The sequence below is a fragment of the Phyllobates terribilis genome, unplaced genomic scaffold (assembly GCF_046119375.1).
Source record: "Phyllobates terribilis strain yellow unplaced genomic scaffold, ASM4611937v1 Scaffold_1__5_contigs__length_1240528914, whole genome shotgun sequence".
Lineage (NCBI taxonomy): Eukaryota > Metazoa > Chordata > Amphibia > Anura > Dendrobatidae > Phyllobates > Phyllobates terribilis.
The window spans coordinates 57,316,713-57,332,805 of NW_027362761.1; the positions used below are offsets into that span (position 1 = coordinate 57,316,713).

Sequence of the window (16,093 nt, forward strand, 5' to 3'; positions counted from 1 at the left end):
GACATGCATATAAAGGAATCACTGACTTGAGTGGACACGAGTATAAAGGAATCACTGACTTGAGTGGACACGAGTATAAAGGAATCACTGACTTGAGTGGACAAGAGTATAAAGGAATCACTGACTTGAGTGGACACGAGTATAAAGGAATCTCTCGAGTCAGTATATAGAGTGCCAGCATGCCGATAGTGGTGAGCTCACTTACACACTCTTGGACAGGAGTATATACTATTTTTCACCACACTGTCATCTCTTCCTGTCTATTTCGAAAAACATCACATCACATCACAGTGGCATAGAGAAGGATGCAATAAGTCTGCCACAACTGGCCGCTCCTTCTATAATGAAAAGAGCTGACACATCCCTCCGTCTGCTTCTTCTTATTTTGTCCACCTCCGAGTCCTCTCACCTCATGGTTTCTCCTCTGTGCTTTGAATAATGTGGTCAGGTTGAATCATTGTGTCAAATATTTAGCAATAGCTAGAATGTAATTTTGATGGTACCAAGTCAAAAGCTTATATAAACAATTAATCTTGGGTGTGGATTCTGAAGAACAAATACTTTCATTCTTGGCAGATACTGGCATAAATCCAATGAGTCACCGTTCTATTAGACAGTGGAAAAGTTGATCTGTGGAAATGATGCCCTCTTTTCCTTCATCCTTGAGCAATGCACTCTCTGTTGCACATACTGGCAGCTTATGGCTTAGTGATGGTATATAAATACATATATGGGGCCGCGGCTGTGTGACTTTTCTGTCTGTAACGACTTCCGTCAGGACAGAGCTCTATTCATTCTGCTGTGGAAACCAGGACATCACATGTATTAAGGGCAGAAACCAAAACCTAGTCACCAATCATGATTATGTGGCTGCAGTGGAGAACAGTCAACAAGGGCTGATGGTTACTTTATTACAACTTAACCTTGTCAAAAAAATAGATATAAAATACAAAAAAAGTCAAAATAGCTAAGAAAATACCAAATATGTATCAGGTTGAAATCTATTTTCTAAAAAAAAAAATAAACATTGTATCACTTTTCCTTTGATGTATTTTGTAGGCACTTTACTTTGAGAACTTATCAAAGCGGAAAGTTGCCATGGAGAAGAATTCAAACCAAAGAAAACTTCAAGTATGTGTGGCAACATGCAACCGAGCAGACTATTCGAAATTGGCTCCCATTATGGTTGGAATCAAAGCGGAATTGGATTACTTTGATCTTAGTGTAGTGGTGATTGGATCCCATCTGATTGATGACTATGGGTAAGTTGTTTGTTTTCCAGGTAAAGCGGTAAGGATAAACACAGTACAAAATAAAATGGACAAAGTATTATAGAATATGGTACATGATTATTATTTATTATAGCACCATTTATTCCATGGAGCTTTACATGTGAAAAGGGGTATACATAATAAAAATAAGTACAATAATTTTAGACAATAGAAGTCGCTGACTGGTTCAGGAGGAGAGTTGACCCTGCCCGCAAGGGCTCGCAAACTATCCACAAGGGATGGGTGAGGATACAGTAGGTGAGGGTAGAGCTGGTTGTGCAGCGGTATGGTGGAGTGCTGGTTACTGCAGGTTGTAGGCTTGTTGGGCAGGTGGGTCTTCAGGTTTCTTTTAAAGTTTTCAACAGTAGGCGAGAGTATGTTGGAGTAGCGAGTTCAGAGAGAGGTGGGTCTTCAGGTTCCTTTTTGAAGGTTGATTAAGACTTAAAGGAGCACTCCAGCAGTTGTCCACTCCATTAGCCATCATTAATGTGTGTGCATTAAAAATGTATAGTTCGCTGTCTTCTACGGTTTCCTGCGCTGCTCCGGTCTTCTCCTGCATCCTGTGACGGCATTTGTGACCAGCTGGCACACAGTGTATTCTGTGTGGACCAGAAGTCGTGTTCTCATTGTAAGGTCACGGCCCCACTACCAGTATTTGGTCAGTATTTTTTCTCAGAAGTGGTTGATCAATGCAGAATTGGTGCACTTGTTTCTATTATATCTTTTCTGTGATTGTTCCGCACAGGGCTTTTGAGTCTGTATAAAATGGACCGACTTCAACTCCTAAAATATATAATAAATTGAGTACAGTAGTTCAATGCAGTTTGTGGGGAATATTTTTTCATAAGAATTTGGGAAAGTTTTGAAATGTCCTATAAATGTCTGTCCTATTCCTGATCTAAGGGTCTAGACTTTTAGCTGAGATGAATATCTGCTACAGTAAATTTATCAATTAAACATGAGCCATGTGTGAGGGAGTCTGAGTCGTGGAAATTGAGGAGGAGGAGGAGTTGGAGTCAGAGGTTTGGCTTACCGACTTCACAGCCCTGGTTCCCCACCTGGTTTTGGCTCCCACTGCTGAGAAAAAAAAATACCAACCAAATACTGATAGGGGGACCGTGGCCTTAGTCTGAGACTTGTAAGTCTATGACAGCTTCATTCTATTAAAGAAGTTGTCCTGTATTTTTGTAAATTGCCCAATGTATTCAGCATGTGGGCATAAGTATATTTGTAAATACCTTGTGTTGCTGATAGCGCAGCTCACAGGCATTATCGGTGGCCACTCACAGGCATCACGTGACCCCGTGCTGACGTCACGACAAGTGAGTCGTGACTCAGCGCTGGGTTCCCCGCGCTGGCTGCTTGGTTGCTGGCGAATTTATTCCCCACGTCACACCCAGCATCCACCACGCGCTTTCCCAATGATTGGGGAGAGGGAGAGCGCACAGTGGATGCCAGGTGTGACGCGCGGGGTAACCCCGCCCACAACCCAGCAGCCACCGTTGGAATGCGGAAGAGGAACCCTCGGCTGCAGCCTGAACTTGTTGTGATGTCAGAGCCGGCTGCAGCCGGGGGTCACGTGATGCCTGTGAGTGACCATTCACAGGCATTATCTGCAACACAAGGTATTTACAGAGATACTTATGCCCACATGCTGAATACATTAGGCAACTTAAAAAAAAAAAAAAAAAAAAAAGTACCGGACAACCCCTTTATGAAAAACACCAGTAGTCTTCAATGTGAGATGGCAAGGAATCACTACAGTCATGTGATACAGGGGAGGACCTGGAAACTGCAGTATTGTATAGCACAAATTGTAACACATTATTGATGGCTAACAGACATAGAAAAAAAATCCTGTATTAAAATATATAATGAAAAAAACTATGCACAATACATTTTGGTCTGAAACATTTTGGAGGTTTTTTAGCCAATGCAGCATTTTATGGGTATTGCATTTTTTTCCATAGCTTTCTCTGCAGGACATGCAGAACAGCAGGAAAAGGCATGTACAGAATGACGCTGAATAAAACTGTTACCAAAATTGCTAGTAAAAAAACAAACTGTATGAAAAACGCTTAAAATTTGTTTGAGTGTGTTTAAAAAAAGTTTTTTGTGAGGGAGCCCTTATTTAGCTGTATCAGGGACGTGTCGGCAGAACCATGCAATATCCCACCGCTGCCGTCACTTTGTCAGGGATTCGCGCACAATCGATCCCGATTACTCGTTTAATAGCTATCGGCAAGCGAGCAGTGAGCATATGGCGTACACATCTCCGGATTCCAGCACATGGAATATGTGTATGTGCCCCCGTACGATTACTGCCAGCTTCACGATAGCCCAATTAATATTATTCGCTGCCACCACCGATCAGATTTAAAATATAATACAGGCCTGATCGGACACCTGCTTTCTGGTAGCGTGTGGCTTCAGGGAAGGAATGATTGCAGAGCAAAAGAAACAGGACTATTACATTTTATATTTAATCCAAAAGGGAGGCAGTGTTTATGAAAAAAATATACAAAAGGTTTTGAAAAGGAGGACAGTACAATAAAGAGTATACAGTTGCACAAAATAAAAGGGATTAATAAAAGACTTACTAGACAGATCGCAGAGACGAATCAGTTTAGCTGGAGCGGAGGCTCTCCAATTGATTTGGTCGTTATCAAACGTGACCCCTGCTTATAGAATATATACCTCCTGGCGTGAGTACAGACCCATCTTCAGCTGGATCTTTTATGCCGAAGGGGGGACCTGCCCACACACTCCCCTGTGATGACCTCACGTGGTGTGGGCTCCACCCTTCATGTTTTTTATTAAAATACCTAATTTCTGCGATAACTTTTCACTGGTTGATCGCAGAAGTTTGCAAGTGATAACATATTTTTTTATTAAGAATTTACCTTTCTTTAGAGACTAGACATGACATAACTGGTGTTGGTTATCTTTGCCCTCTTGTGTTACAGCTCACCCATAGGTCTCTCATAAGGAAAAATATGTGTATCGTTCCTTAGCTGACCCTAACGCTAAAAATATGTATCCCATTATTATCGGAAGTATAGAACTTCCGATATTCCATATTTCTGTCGGTGCCTGGGAGACTGCAGATTGTACACATATGTAAATGAGAATGTCCTGGCTATTGTGGAGAGTGATATGGATTCCCTTTTGAAGTTTAATGAGCGGTTTCCTCTTTAGCCAGGTCTACTCATCACAGGCCTCTGCTACTAGGAACTACATTCATATGTTAATTAGAATGGACAGTTGAGTTTGCCACCTCTGCTGTACTGCTAATTTGCATAGAAGCAACTGGTTAGAGTATTAGCTCTTGCTCCTTTGACAAATAGTATAGAGGAGGAGGGAAGAGAAGTTGGGGGGGGGGTAGTAAGAAATTCTTAATATTTTCTATGACAAGCTCTATCATTAAAAATGTTTTGATTTGTATTTTGCTTTTAACCAGTAACATATTTGTTTGCCGGGTGTGATGGTAACCTGATTTTTGTCCTGTCTTCTTTATTTAGCAATACGTATCGTATGATTGAACAAGATGACTTTGACATTCAAGCAAGGTTACATACAATTGTGAGAGGAGAGGATGAAGCGGCCATGGTGGAGTCAGTGGGACTTGCGTTAGTAAAATTGCCAGATGTTCTAAACCGGTTAAAACCCGACATCATTATAGTCCATGGAGACAGATTTGATGCATTAGCATTGGCTACAAGTGCAGCACTAATGAACATAAGAATCCTTCACATAGAAGGAGGTGAAGTCAGTGGAACGATTGATGACTCTATCAGACATGCCATCACTAAACTGTCTCACTACCATGTCTGCTGCACCCGGAGCGCAGAACAGCACCTCATTGCCATGTGTGAGGACCATGACCGCATCCTTCTGGCTGGTTGTCCCTCTTATGACAAGCTATTAAATCTGAAAAACAAGGACTACATGGGTGTTATCAAATCATGGCTTGGTATGTGTAATGGCAACACAGCATGCCTCTTTTTGGCTGTCTAACTACTTTAATGGGGACCTGGGAAAATTCTCTTTACTTGCTGGTAAATAGCATTACGATACTGCCTGGCCGCCTTAGTCAACGTGCGGCTTACCATGAGAAAATGAACTCATTTCCCCTTCGGAATTGCTGGCTTTCTGTCATGGGAGTGTGCACGGAGAGGCTGCAGTCACCGCTCACTATATTGTGAGTGTCGGCTGTAAGCACGTCCCGGGACTTTGACTGACCGCTTACTGTGCACAGCTGCGCTGCCCTGCTGATGTGTTATACTACTGGCACCAGGATATGGTGAATGGTCGGGCAGGGCTGAATTTACATGTTCCCTTTATATGGTATATCACCGGAAAAAAAACATTCAGAAAGCAGAATTTGTTTCTTTATCACAGTCCGAGTACGGAAAGGGAGTCACTGGCAGTGGGTCTCCTTACCCGAACTTGGGAACCTCATAGCCATAGATGAGGCTGTCAAGTTCCAATCAGGAGACCCGTGGCTGGTCCCTGATTTACAGTCCGTATTCAGACCGTGAATGGATGCTTGAATGTGGCCTCAGGCTGGACTCGCATATGCAATTGTTAATTCAAAGCCAAAAGTAAATCCAAAAGTATAAAGGAAAGACTGACTCCTCTCTTTCCTATCTGTCTGTGATGGATCAGAAAACCGAAGCAAAATCTGCCATAAAACACCTATATAAACTCAGACTGGGAACTATTAATTTGGTTTATGTATTCTCTTACGTTTCTCACTAAAATAGTATGGTCACATAACTGGAACATATGTAGAACTGCTTTCTTTTGAATATATAAGGATATGGAAAAGAGCAAGATAAAAGTAGAAAATAATTACATTTATCAATGTGTGTGTATATATATATAATATTAGTACAGACCAAAAGTTTGGACACGCCTTCTCATTTAAAGATTTTTCTGTATTTTCATGACTTTGAAAATTGTACATTCACACTGAAGGCATCAAAACTATGAATTACCACATGTGGAATTATATACTTAACAAAAAAGTGTGAAACAACTGAAAATATGTCTTATATTCTAGGTTCTTCAAAGTAGCCACCTTTTGCTTTGATGACTGCTTTGCACACTCTAGGCATTCTCTTGATGAGCTTCAAGAGGTAGTCACTGGAAATGGTCTTCCAACAATCTTGAAGGAGTTCCCAGAGATGCTTAGCACTTGTTGGCCCTTTTACCTTCACTCTGTGGTCCAGCTCACCCCAAACCATCTCGATTGGGTTCAGGTCTGGTGACTGTGGAGGCCAGGTCATCTGGCGTAGCACCCCATCACTCTCTCTCTTGGTCAAATAGCCCTTACACAGCCTGGAGGTGTGTTTAGGGTCATTGTCCTGTTGAAAAATAAATGATGGTCCAACTAAACGCAAACTGGATGGAATAGCATGCCGCTGCAAGATGCTGTGGTAGCCATGTTGGTTCAGTATGCTTTCAATTTTGAATAAATCCCCAACAGTGTCACCAGCAAAGCACCCCCACACCATCACACCTCCTCTTCCATGCTTCACGGTGGGAACGAGGCATGTAGAGTCCATCCGTTCACCTTTTCTGCGTCGCAAAAAGACACGGTGGTTGGAACCAAAGATCTCAAATTTGGACTCATCAGACCAAAGCACAGATTTCTACTGGTCTAATGTCCATTGCTTGTGTTCTTTAGCCCAAACAAGTCTCTTCTGCTTGTTGCCTGTCCTTAGCAGTGGTTTCCTAGCAGCTATTTTACCATGAAGGCCTGCTGCACAAAGTCTCCTCTTAACAGTTGTTGTAGAGATGTGTCTGCTGCTAGAACTCTGTGTGGCATTGACCTGGTCTCTAATCTGAGACACGGTGGTTGGAACCAAAAATCTCAAATTTGGACTTATCAGACCAAAGCACAGATTTCCACTGGTCTAATGTCCATTCCTTGTGTTCTTTAGCCCAAACAAGTCTCTTCTGATTGTTGCCTGTCCTTAGCAGTGGTTTCCTAGCAGCTATTTTACCATGAAGGCCTGCTGCACAAAGTCTCCTCTTAACAGTTGTAGAGATGTGTCTGCTGCTAGAACTCTGTGTGGCATTGACCTGGTTTTTAATCAGAGCTGCTGTTAAGCTGTGATTTCTGAGGCTGGTGACTCGGATAAACTTATCCTCAGAAGCAGAGGTGACTCTTGGTCTTCCTTTCCTGGGGCGGTCCTCATGTGAGCAAGTTTCTTTGTAGCGCTTGATGGTTTTTGCAACTGCACTTGGTGACACTTTCAAAGTTTTCCCAACTTTTCGGACTGACTGACCTTCATTTCTTAAAGTAATGATGGCCACTCGTTTTCTTTACTTGGCTGCTTTTTTCTTGCCATAATACAAATTCTAACAGTCTTTTCAGTAGGACTATCAGCTGTGTATCCACCAGACTTCTGCACAACACAACTGATGGTCCCAACCCCATTTATAAGACAAGAAATCCCACTTACTAAACCTGACAGGGCACATCTGTGAAGTGAAAACCATTTCTGGTGACTACCTCTTGAAGCTCATCAAGAGAATGCCAAGAGTGTGCAAAGCAGTCATCAAAGCAAAAGGTGGCTACTTTGAAGAACCTAGAATATAAGACATATTTTCAGTTGTTTCACACTTTTTTGTTAAGTATATAATTCCACATGTGGTAATTCATAGCTATGATGCCTTCAGTGTGAATGTACAATTTTCATAGTGATGAAAATACAGAAAAATCTTTAAATGAGAAGGTGTGTCCAAACTTTTGGTCTGTACTGTGTGTGTATGTGGATAGATAGATAGAGTTAGTGTGTGTTGGTACCCCTCGTTTAATGAAAGAAAAACCCACAATGGTCACATAAATAACTTGAATCTAACAAAAGTAATAATAAATTAAAAATCTATGAAAATGAACAAATGAAAGTCAGACATTGCTTTTCAACCCTGATTCCACTGAATCTTAAAAAAATTAAACTCATGAAATAGGCCTGGACAGAAATGATGGTACCCCTGAAAATAATGTGGCAAAAGGGACCTGTTAGATTAAGTTGTGTCTACAATCTTGTAATCCGTCAGTGGGCCTGTATATAGGGCTACAGATACTCACTGTGCTGTTTGGTGACATGGTGTGTACCACACTCAACATGGACCACAGGAAGCAAAGGAAAGAGTTGTCTCAGGAGATTAGAAAGAAAATTATTGACAAGCATGTTAAAGATAAAGGTTATAAGACCATCTCCAAGCAACTTGATGTTCCTGTGACTACAGTTGCACATATTATTCAGAAATTTAAGATCCATGGGACTGTAGCCAACCTCCGTGGACGTGGCCGCAGGAGGAAAATTGATGACAAATCAAAGAGACGGATAAGACGAATGGTAATAAAAGAGCCCAGGATAACTTCTAAAGAGATTAAAAGTGAACTTCAAGCTCAAGGAACATCAAATCACACCATCCGTCGTTGTTTGATCCAAAGTGGACTTCATGGGAGACGACCAAGGAAAACACCACTGTTGAAAAAAAATCATAAAAAAAGCCAGACTGGAATTTGCCAAACTAGATGTTGACAAGCCACAAAGCTTCTGGGAGAATGTCCTATGGACAGATGAGAAAAAAAATGGAAGTTTTTGGCAAGGCACATCAGCTCTATGTTCACAGACGGAAAAATGAAGCATATCAAGAAAAGAACACTGCCCCTACTGTGAAACATGGAGGAAGCTCTGTTATGTTCTGGGGCTGCTTTTCTGCATCTGGCACAGGGTGTCTTGAATCTGTGCAGGGTACAATGAAATCTCAAGACTATCAAGGGATTTGAGAGAGAAATGTGGTGCCTAGTGTCAGAAAGCTTGGTCTCAGTCGCAGGTCATGGGTCTTGAAACAGGATAATGACCCAAAACACACAACTAAAAACACCCAAGAATGGCTAAGAGGAAAACGTTGGACTATTCTGAAGTGGCCTTCTATGAGCCTTGACCTAAATCCTATTGAGCATCTTTGGAAAGAGCTGAAACATGCCGTCTGGAAAAGGCAACCTTCAAACATGAGACAACTGGAGCAGTTTGCTCATGAGGAGTGTGCCAAAATACCTGTCGAGAGGTGCAGAAGTCTCATTGACAGTTACAGGAATCGTTTGATTACATCAAAAGGTTGTTCAACAAAATATTAAGTTAAGGGTACTATAATTTCTGTCCCGGCCTATTACATAAGTTTAGTTTTTTTTTTAAATTCTGTGGAAGCAGGGGTGAAAAGCAATGTCTGACTTTCATTTGTTCATTTTCAAATTTTTAATTTATTACTTTTGTCAGATTCAAGTTAAATCTGTGACTATTGTGGGTTTTTCTTTCATTAAACGAGGGGTACCAACAATTTTGACCACGTGTGTAGATATCTATATACCTCTTTTACAAGAACATTTGAGATTACAATTTTTTTTGTGCTCTTCGCAGGTGATGATGTGAAGCCTTCGGAATATATTGTAGCTCTGCAGCACCCGGTTACTACAGATATTAAACATTCGGTGAAAATGTATGAGTTCACCTTAAATGCTCTCCTTTCATTCAGTAAGAAAACCTTGGTTCTGTTTCCAAACATCGATGCGGGTGAGTTTGTGGCAAAGGATTTGTGATCTTTTGTGGTTTACACTTGTATTTCGGGTTGTTATATTGACCTGTTTTGCAGAAAATGTTAAGTTCTTCCATGGGTGAGTAACAGAATTCTTCTTGTTACAGGAAGCAAAGAAATGGTGCGAGTGATGAGGAAGAAAGGTGTGGAGCACCATCCTAACTTTAGAGCCGTGAAGCATGTCCCATTTGAACAATTCATCCAGTTAGTGGCACATGCAGGATGTATGATTGGGAACAGCAGCTGCGGGGTGCGCGAGGCAGGAGCTTTCGGAACACCGGTCATCAATTTGGGAACGAGGCAGACTGGAAGAGAAACTGGTGAGGATATGAGGAATGCATTCCAAAAATAATAGAGATTAGCAAAATCTCCCCTTTTTCCCTCCAAAAAACCATGGCATCCTAAGCCTACCACCTACTTATTCATATTTTATATATTTTTTGATGGTGTCTCAAGCCTCCTAAGACTGGCTTATTTGGTATGCTTATGGCTTTAAAGTTACAAGAAAACATCTGATATATCATTGGGACTTGTATACTAATAAAATCCATCAGCACACTGTGAGATTAATGATTGCATTAATTCCACTATCATAACACACACAAAAATGTCTGGTAGTTATACAGATTTTGATCAAAAACTGTATAAGGTATCCACCAATGACAAGGTAACCTCATGGATGGATCTGGACTCTAGTGGCTCACCTTTATGTTCCCAGACAGGTCTCAAATCAACTTAGAAAGAAAGAGGATCTGGCATAGCACTAAGTAAAACCTTTCTGGGAAAAGATAGATAAGTGTGCACGCCTAGGGGTCTGTCACATCCCCCAATGCACAATGAAGAAAATATAGGACAAGCCCAGCACTACTGGAATATTAATGCTCAGAAGTATAAATATATGGTGTAGCCAATTTACAGACATATACAATTACACGAAGCGTAAGCTGCGATTATTGAATACCTGAATTTCACTATTACCATACACACACACACACACACACACACACACACACACACACACACACACACACCACCCCCACCCATATACCCATATTTGATCAAAATTGTATAAGTCATCCAACCACAACAAGGTGTACCTGTCTTTTCATGTGGAACATAGGATTTCAGGCACATAAAGAGGTGGGTCACTAGAGTTTGGGACCTGCCGTATGAAGTCACCTTGGCGTTAGTGGATGGCTTATACAATTTTTGATCGAAAACCTTTAACTATATCCTATTTTGTATGTATAGTAATGGTAGATTTCATGTAGTCATTAATGGCAGTGTGCTGACCCACAGTGTATGTTTGTATATTGGCTACTTCGTATTTGTGCATCTGTGCATTATTTTAATACTAAATATATAAAATACTGTATATAGAGAGATAGATCTAGATAGATAGATTTTTTTGTTCATTGGAACAATGTGGCAATGCATCCTTGTTAACCCATGTTTACTAGACATGTTAGGGAGACTTGTCATAAATTTTCATTAATGGGAATTTGAGGTGTGCTACTTTTCTGTTATAAGTTAATGCCCTTAGACACATATTAGATGAAAGTTGGCCAAACTCGCTGAATTCAGCTGGACTTGTCAACCATCTGATTTGTATGGGGGGCCTCCCAATTCTTCCCTGACAGATGGTGTGGGAGAGAGAAGAATCATGCAGTTGGGAGTTTCAACATCCAATTCTTATGTGTTTATTTAGGAGATGCACCGCTACCAGACATGTCTGACGGTGGTGTCCTCCTCTTTATTCAACAGACGGCTCTCTCGTGTATGGTGAGCTTTAAGATCACCACACATGCTAAAATTGGCCAAGTCCACTCATATTAGATCGGCCAACTGTCTAATGTGTGTGTGTGGACCTTCCAATTCATCATGTGTGGTAGAAAAGAAGGATCCAGCCTGTTGAATTCCCAATGGGCCGAACCTTTTGTTCTTTGAGAACCAAGTATTACTGTGCATGGGTGAGTCTGGGGAGTGTTCAGCCAACTGCTCTATCAGCTATCTAATGTGTATAAGGACCTTTAGCGGGCTTAAGGTCAAAGGCTTCTCCTCGCTTATCTACAGCTGTAGATTAGTTATGTTAAACCTGTCTGCTGTATTAGCGGCTTATAGATATTTTTTTCCTTACTATATAACACGGTTGTAAGACTTTGGGAGGAATCCAGATTGCTGCACTTCTGATTTCAGTCCAGGTGGCCTGAGTCATTGGTGGTAGTCATGTTCTTCTAAATGCTTCTTACAGATTTCTTCACAACCTGTTTGTTATTTTCAGGTGAAAATGTGCTTCATGTTCGTGACGCAGACACAGAGAATAAAATAATACACGCCCTTCAGCTTCAGTTTGGAAAACGATATCCTTGGTAAGTGTGATGCCGCCTGCGTATGTGCAATGTACTGTGTCTTATCAAAGTAATGAATTAAAATTACTCGGCAGAAAAAATACTCTGCATGAAGTATAATATATAGTGACATATAATAAAGGGTATATAATTATCGACTAGAAAAAAAGGGCAAACCCAAACAAGATACCTTTCATAGTCCTTTCCTGCTAGAATGAAACCTGCCCCGGCTTGCGGTTCGGCACTTTGCCCCCCAGTCGATGGCATCATTTCAGCAGCAGAGGACTATGATGGGTATCTTGTTATACTCTTTGTACCTTTCACAGTATTGTTTTTAGTTTACATCGCTGTAATTATGCCCATATTGATATAGGATAGCAAGCACTTTACTATTTGTCCTCTCCTACTGCTTATGCCATTCTTACTGTTGGACTCATGCCGTAACTATAGTCATGTATCTTTTTATCAATAAAGGTTATTTTTTCACATTCATTATTATTCTGGGCTTATCACTATTTTCTTTTCTCCTTTGTTTGTGTTTTAACTAAGTTTTGCCACTGAGAGCGATATTTTTTTTTTCTTCTTTTACAGCTCAAAAATATACGGTGATGGCAATTCTGTTCCAAGAATTGTTAAGTTTCTCAAATCAATTAGCTTGTCGGAACCGCTTCAGAAAAAGTTTTGCTTTCCTCCAGTAAAAGAAAGTATCTCTCAAGATATTGACCACATTTTGGAAACGCTGAGCGCTTTAGCTGTTGATCTAGGAGGAACAAATCTTAGGATAGCAATTGTCAGCATGAAGGTACATAATTGTGTCATGAAAGTATGGATCCATGTATATCATTCACAGCACCGCTCCAAATGTCCAGATGGGGGCAGTCTGAGATCATTCCGCTCCAAGAATGTTTCCATTTATAGATCAATCTACAGGTAGTGCGTAGGTCTTCAGAGATGGGGTTAGGTTCCTACACAGGGCACGGTAAGTTTATAATATAGACCGCTAGGAAACAATGTTTCTAGAAGAAAACACTTTCTTGATACAGTCTGCATTAGAGCTTGCAAGGAATATTTTTGTCAAGAATCTGAGTGGAAAACCTCTGTACAATCGAGCCACATGGATGTAAATTATAGACCCATCCCAGAATTTAACAAGACTTTGTCACCTTTCTCACTGCCCCTGTGGTGCAACCTAATTTTTGTAGAGCTAGCTTTTATTCATTTTGGCTTGAAAGTAGACGGATAACCTTTTTTTAGTACTTAACGAGACATTAAAAAAATGGCCATTTGGTAAATTTAATGATATGCTAGTGTGAGAATTTGTTCAAAATTAGCAACCTGGATGAATCCGCACCAGTGAGGAGGCATGTCCAAACCTTGTTAGGGAAAAAATTCACTATGTGAACCGCAATATGGATTTTCTTAAAAAAAAAAAAAAAGGTAGGAAGCGTATAAAAAGGGGGTTTTAACCCCTTCATGACCGCAACATTTTCCATTTTCGAGTTTTCGTTTTTTGCTCCCTTTCTTCCCAGAGCCATAGCCTTTTTTATTTTTTGTTCAATATGGCCATGTGAGGGCTTATTTTTTGCGGGACGAGTTGTGCTTTTAAACGCTATCACTGGTTTTACCTTATAGTGTACTGGAAAACGGGGAAAAAATTCCAAGTGCGGTGAAATTGCAAAAAAACGCAGCTGTTTTTTGTTTTTTTTCCACGTTCACTGAATGCTAAAACTGACCTGCCATTATTATTCTCCAGGTTATCACGAGTTCGTAGACACCAAACATGGGTTCTTTTTTATTTAAGTGGTGAAAAAAAAATTCCAAAGTTTGCTTAAAAAAAAAAAGCCATTTTCCGAGACCCGTAGCGTCTCCATTTTTTGGGATCTGGGGCCAGGTGAGGGCTTATTTTTTGCGTGCCGAGCTGACGTTTTTATTGATACCATTTTGGGGTATATCCGATGTTTTGATCGCCCGTTATTGCATTTTATTGCAATGTTGCGGCGACCAAAAAAACGTAATTGTCGTTTGGAATTTTTTTCTCGTTACGCCGTTTACTGATCGGATTATTTATTTTCTTATATTGATAGATCGGGCGATTCTGAACCCAGTGATACCAGATGTGTATGTGGTGGTGTTTTTTTTTTATTTTATTTTCAATAGGTCAAAAGGTGGGTGATTTAACTTTTTATATTTTTTTAATATTTTTAAAAACATTTTTTTTTTTTTTACACTTTTTGCATGCTTCAATACTCTCCATAGGAGACTAGAAGCAGCCACTGTCTGATCACCTCTGCTACATAGAGGCGATGAGCAGATCGCCTCTATGTAGCAGAAATGTTCCTGTGCTATGAGCGCCAACCACTAGGTGGTGCATACTATTACGTACCACGTCGGAAAGGGGTTAAAGTGGATCCGCTTCAAAATCCATGTGAAAAATCACTGTATGAATATACCCAAAAGGCTCCCATGTTTTGTCATATTTCATGTCTGTTTTAGTTTTTCATAAAAAAAAAAAGTCATACCTAATTAAACTTTTTTTTTTTTGCCACAGGGGGAAATCATAAAGAAGTACTCCCAACCTAATCCTAAAACTTATGAGGATAGAATAGAGTTGATACTGAAGATGTGCGTTGAAGCTGCATCGGAAGCAGTCAGTCTGAACTGCAGAATACTTGGAGTGGGTGTGTATTTCCCCAGATAGATACATAATATCATCTGAATATATAGAATTAATGATAACATGAGTACAATAACAAGTTTTTTATCACCACCATTAGGGATCTCCACTGGCGGACGTGTAAACCCACATGACGGTGTGGTGCTTCATTCTACAAAGTTAATTCAAGAGTGGAGCTCGGTTGACCTTCGAACTCCTCTATCGGACACCCTTCACCTGCCAGTATGGGTGGATAATGATGGGAATTGTGCTGCACTAGCCGAGAGGAAGTTTGGCCAAGGCAAAGGAGTAGAAGATTTTGTCACAGTTATAACTGGGACAGGTATGTATCATAGAGCTTCAAAAAGAAAAAAAATATGTCTTTACTTCAGTATGTGTATTAGGCGAAGTTCACATGTCCAGTAGTCCTCAGTTAGCGGATCCAGCAGCAATCCGTTAAAGTTCTGCAGACACCACTTTTTTGTCCAGCTAAAAAAAAAATTATTTCTTCTGGATCCATTTTTTATTTTACATTGAAGTCTATGGAAAACTGATTAATGAAAAAGCCATCCGTTTTATTCCATTTGAAACTGATCCTTTTCCGTGAAATAAACTGATGGATATTTAACAGATTAGTTTTCCATAGACTTCAATGTTAAAAAAACTGATCCAGTTTAAATCATTTTTGTTTAACCTGAGAAAGTTGTGCAGACGCAACTTTCTTGTTAACGTATTGCTGCTGGATCCGTTCTAGCTGATGATTACTGGACAAGTGAACATAACTTGCTACAACCCAACTAAGGCTATGTTCACTTGTCCAGTAATCATCAGTTAGAACAGATCCAGCAGCAATCTGTTAACAAAAAAGTCCAGACACAACTTTTTTGTCCGTTTAAAAAAAATAAAAAAACTAATTTCAACTGAATCTGTTTTTTTTTAACCTTAAAGTCCATGGAAAACTGATCTGTTAAATAGTCATCAGTTTTTATTTCATGTGAAAAGGATCAGTTTTTTGCTCACTGGATCAGTTTCAAATGGAACAAAACTGATGGATTTTTAACTGAACCGTTTTCCATAGACTTCAATGTAAAAAAAAATAAACAAATCCAATTGAAAGAAGTTTTTTTTTTTTTTAGCTGGACAACAAAAGAGTTGTTCAAACTGATTGTTCCTGGATCCATTCTGAATTGTGATTACTGGACATG

At 40.2% G+C, this 16,093-nt stretch overlaps 1 protein-coding gene across 2 annotated transcripts in view; it reads left to right on the forward strand.

Annotated features, from left to right (window-relative positions):
* Positions 1–16,093, forward strand: part of GNE (glucosamine (UDP-N-acetyl)-2-epimerase/N-acetylmannosamine kinase) — an 87,168-nt gene that overhangs the window by 62,603 nt on the left and 8,472 nt on the right. For both annotated transcript variants that reach the window (XM_073662175.1, XM_073662184.1), the window contains exons 2-9: positions 1,060–1,262; positions 4,793–5,244; positions 9,713–9,865; positions 9,995–10,207; positions 12,169–12,256; positions 12,827–13,037; positions 14,784–14,913; positions 15,010–15,231. In XM_073662175.1, the coding sequence (XP_073518276.1) occupies positions 1,060–1,262; positions 4,793–5,244; positions 9,713–9,865; positions 9,995–10,207; positions 12,169–12,256; positions 12,827–13,037; positions 14,784–14,913; positions 15,010–15,231 (1,672 nt within the window). The remainder of the gene's footprint in view (positions 1–1,059; positions 1,263–4,792; positions 5,245–9,712; positions 9,866–9,994; positions 10,208–12,168; positions 12,257–12,826; positions 13,038–14,783; positions 14,914–15,009; positions 15,232–16,093) is intronic.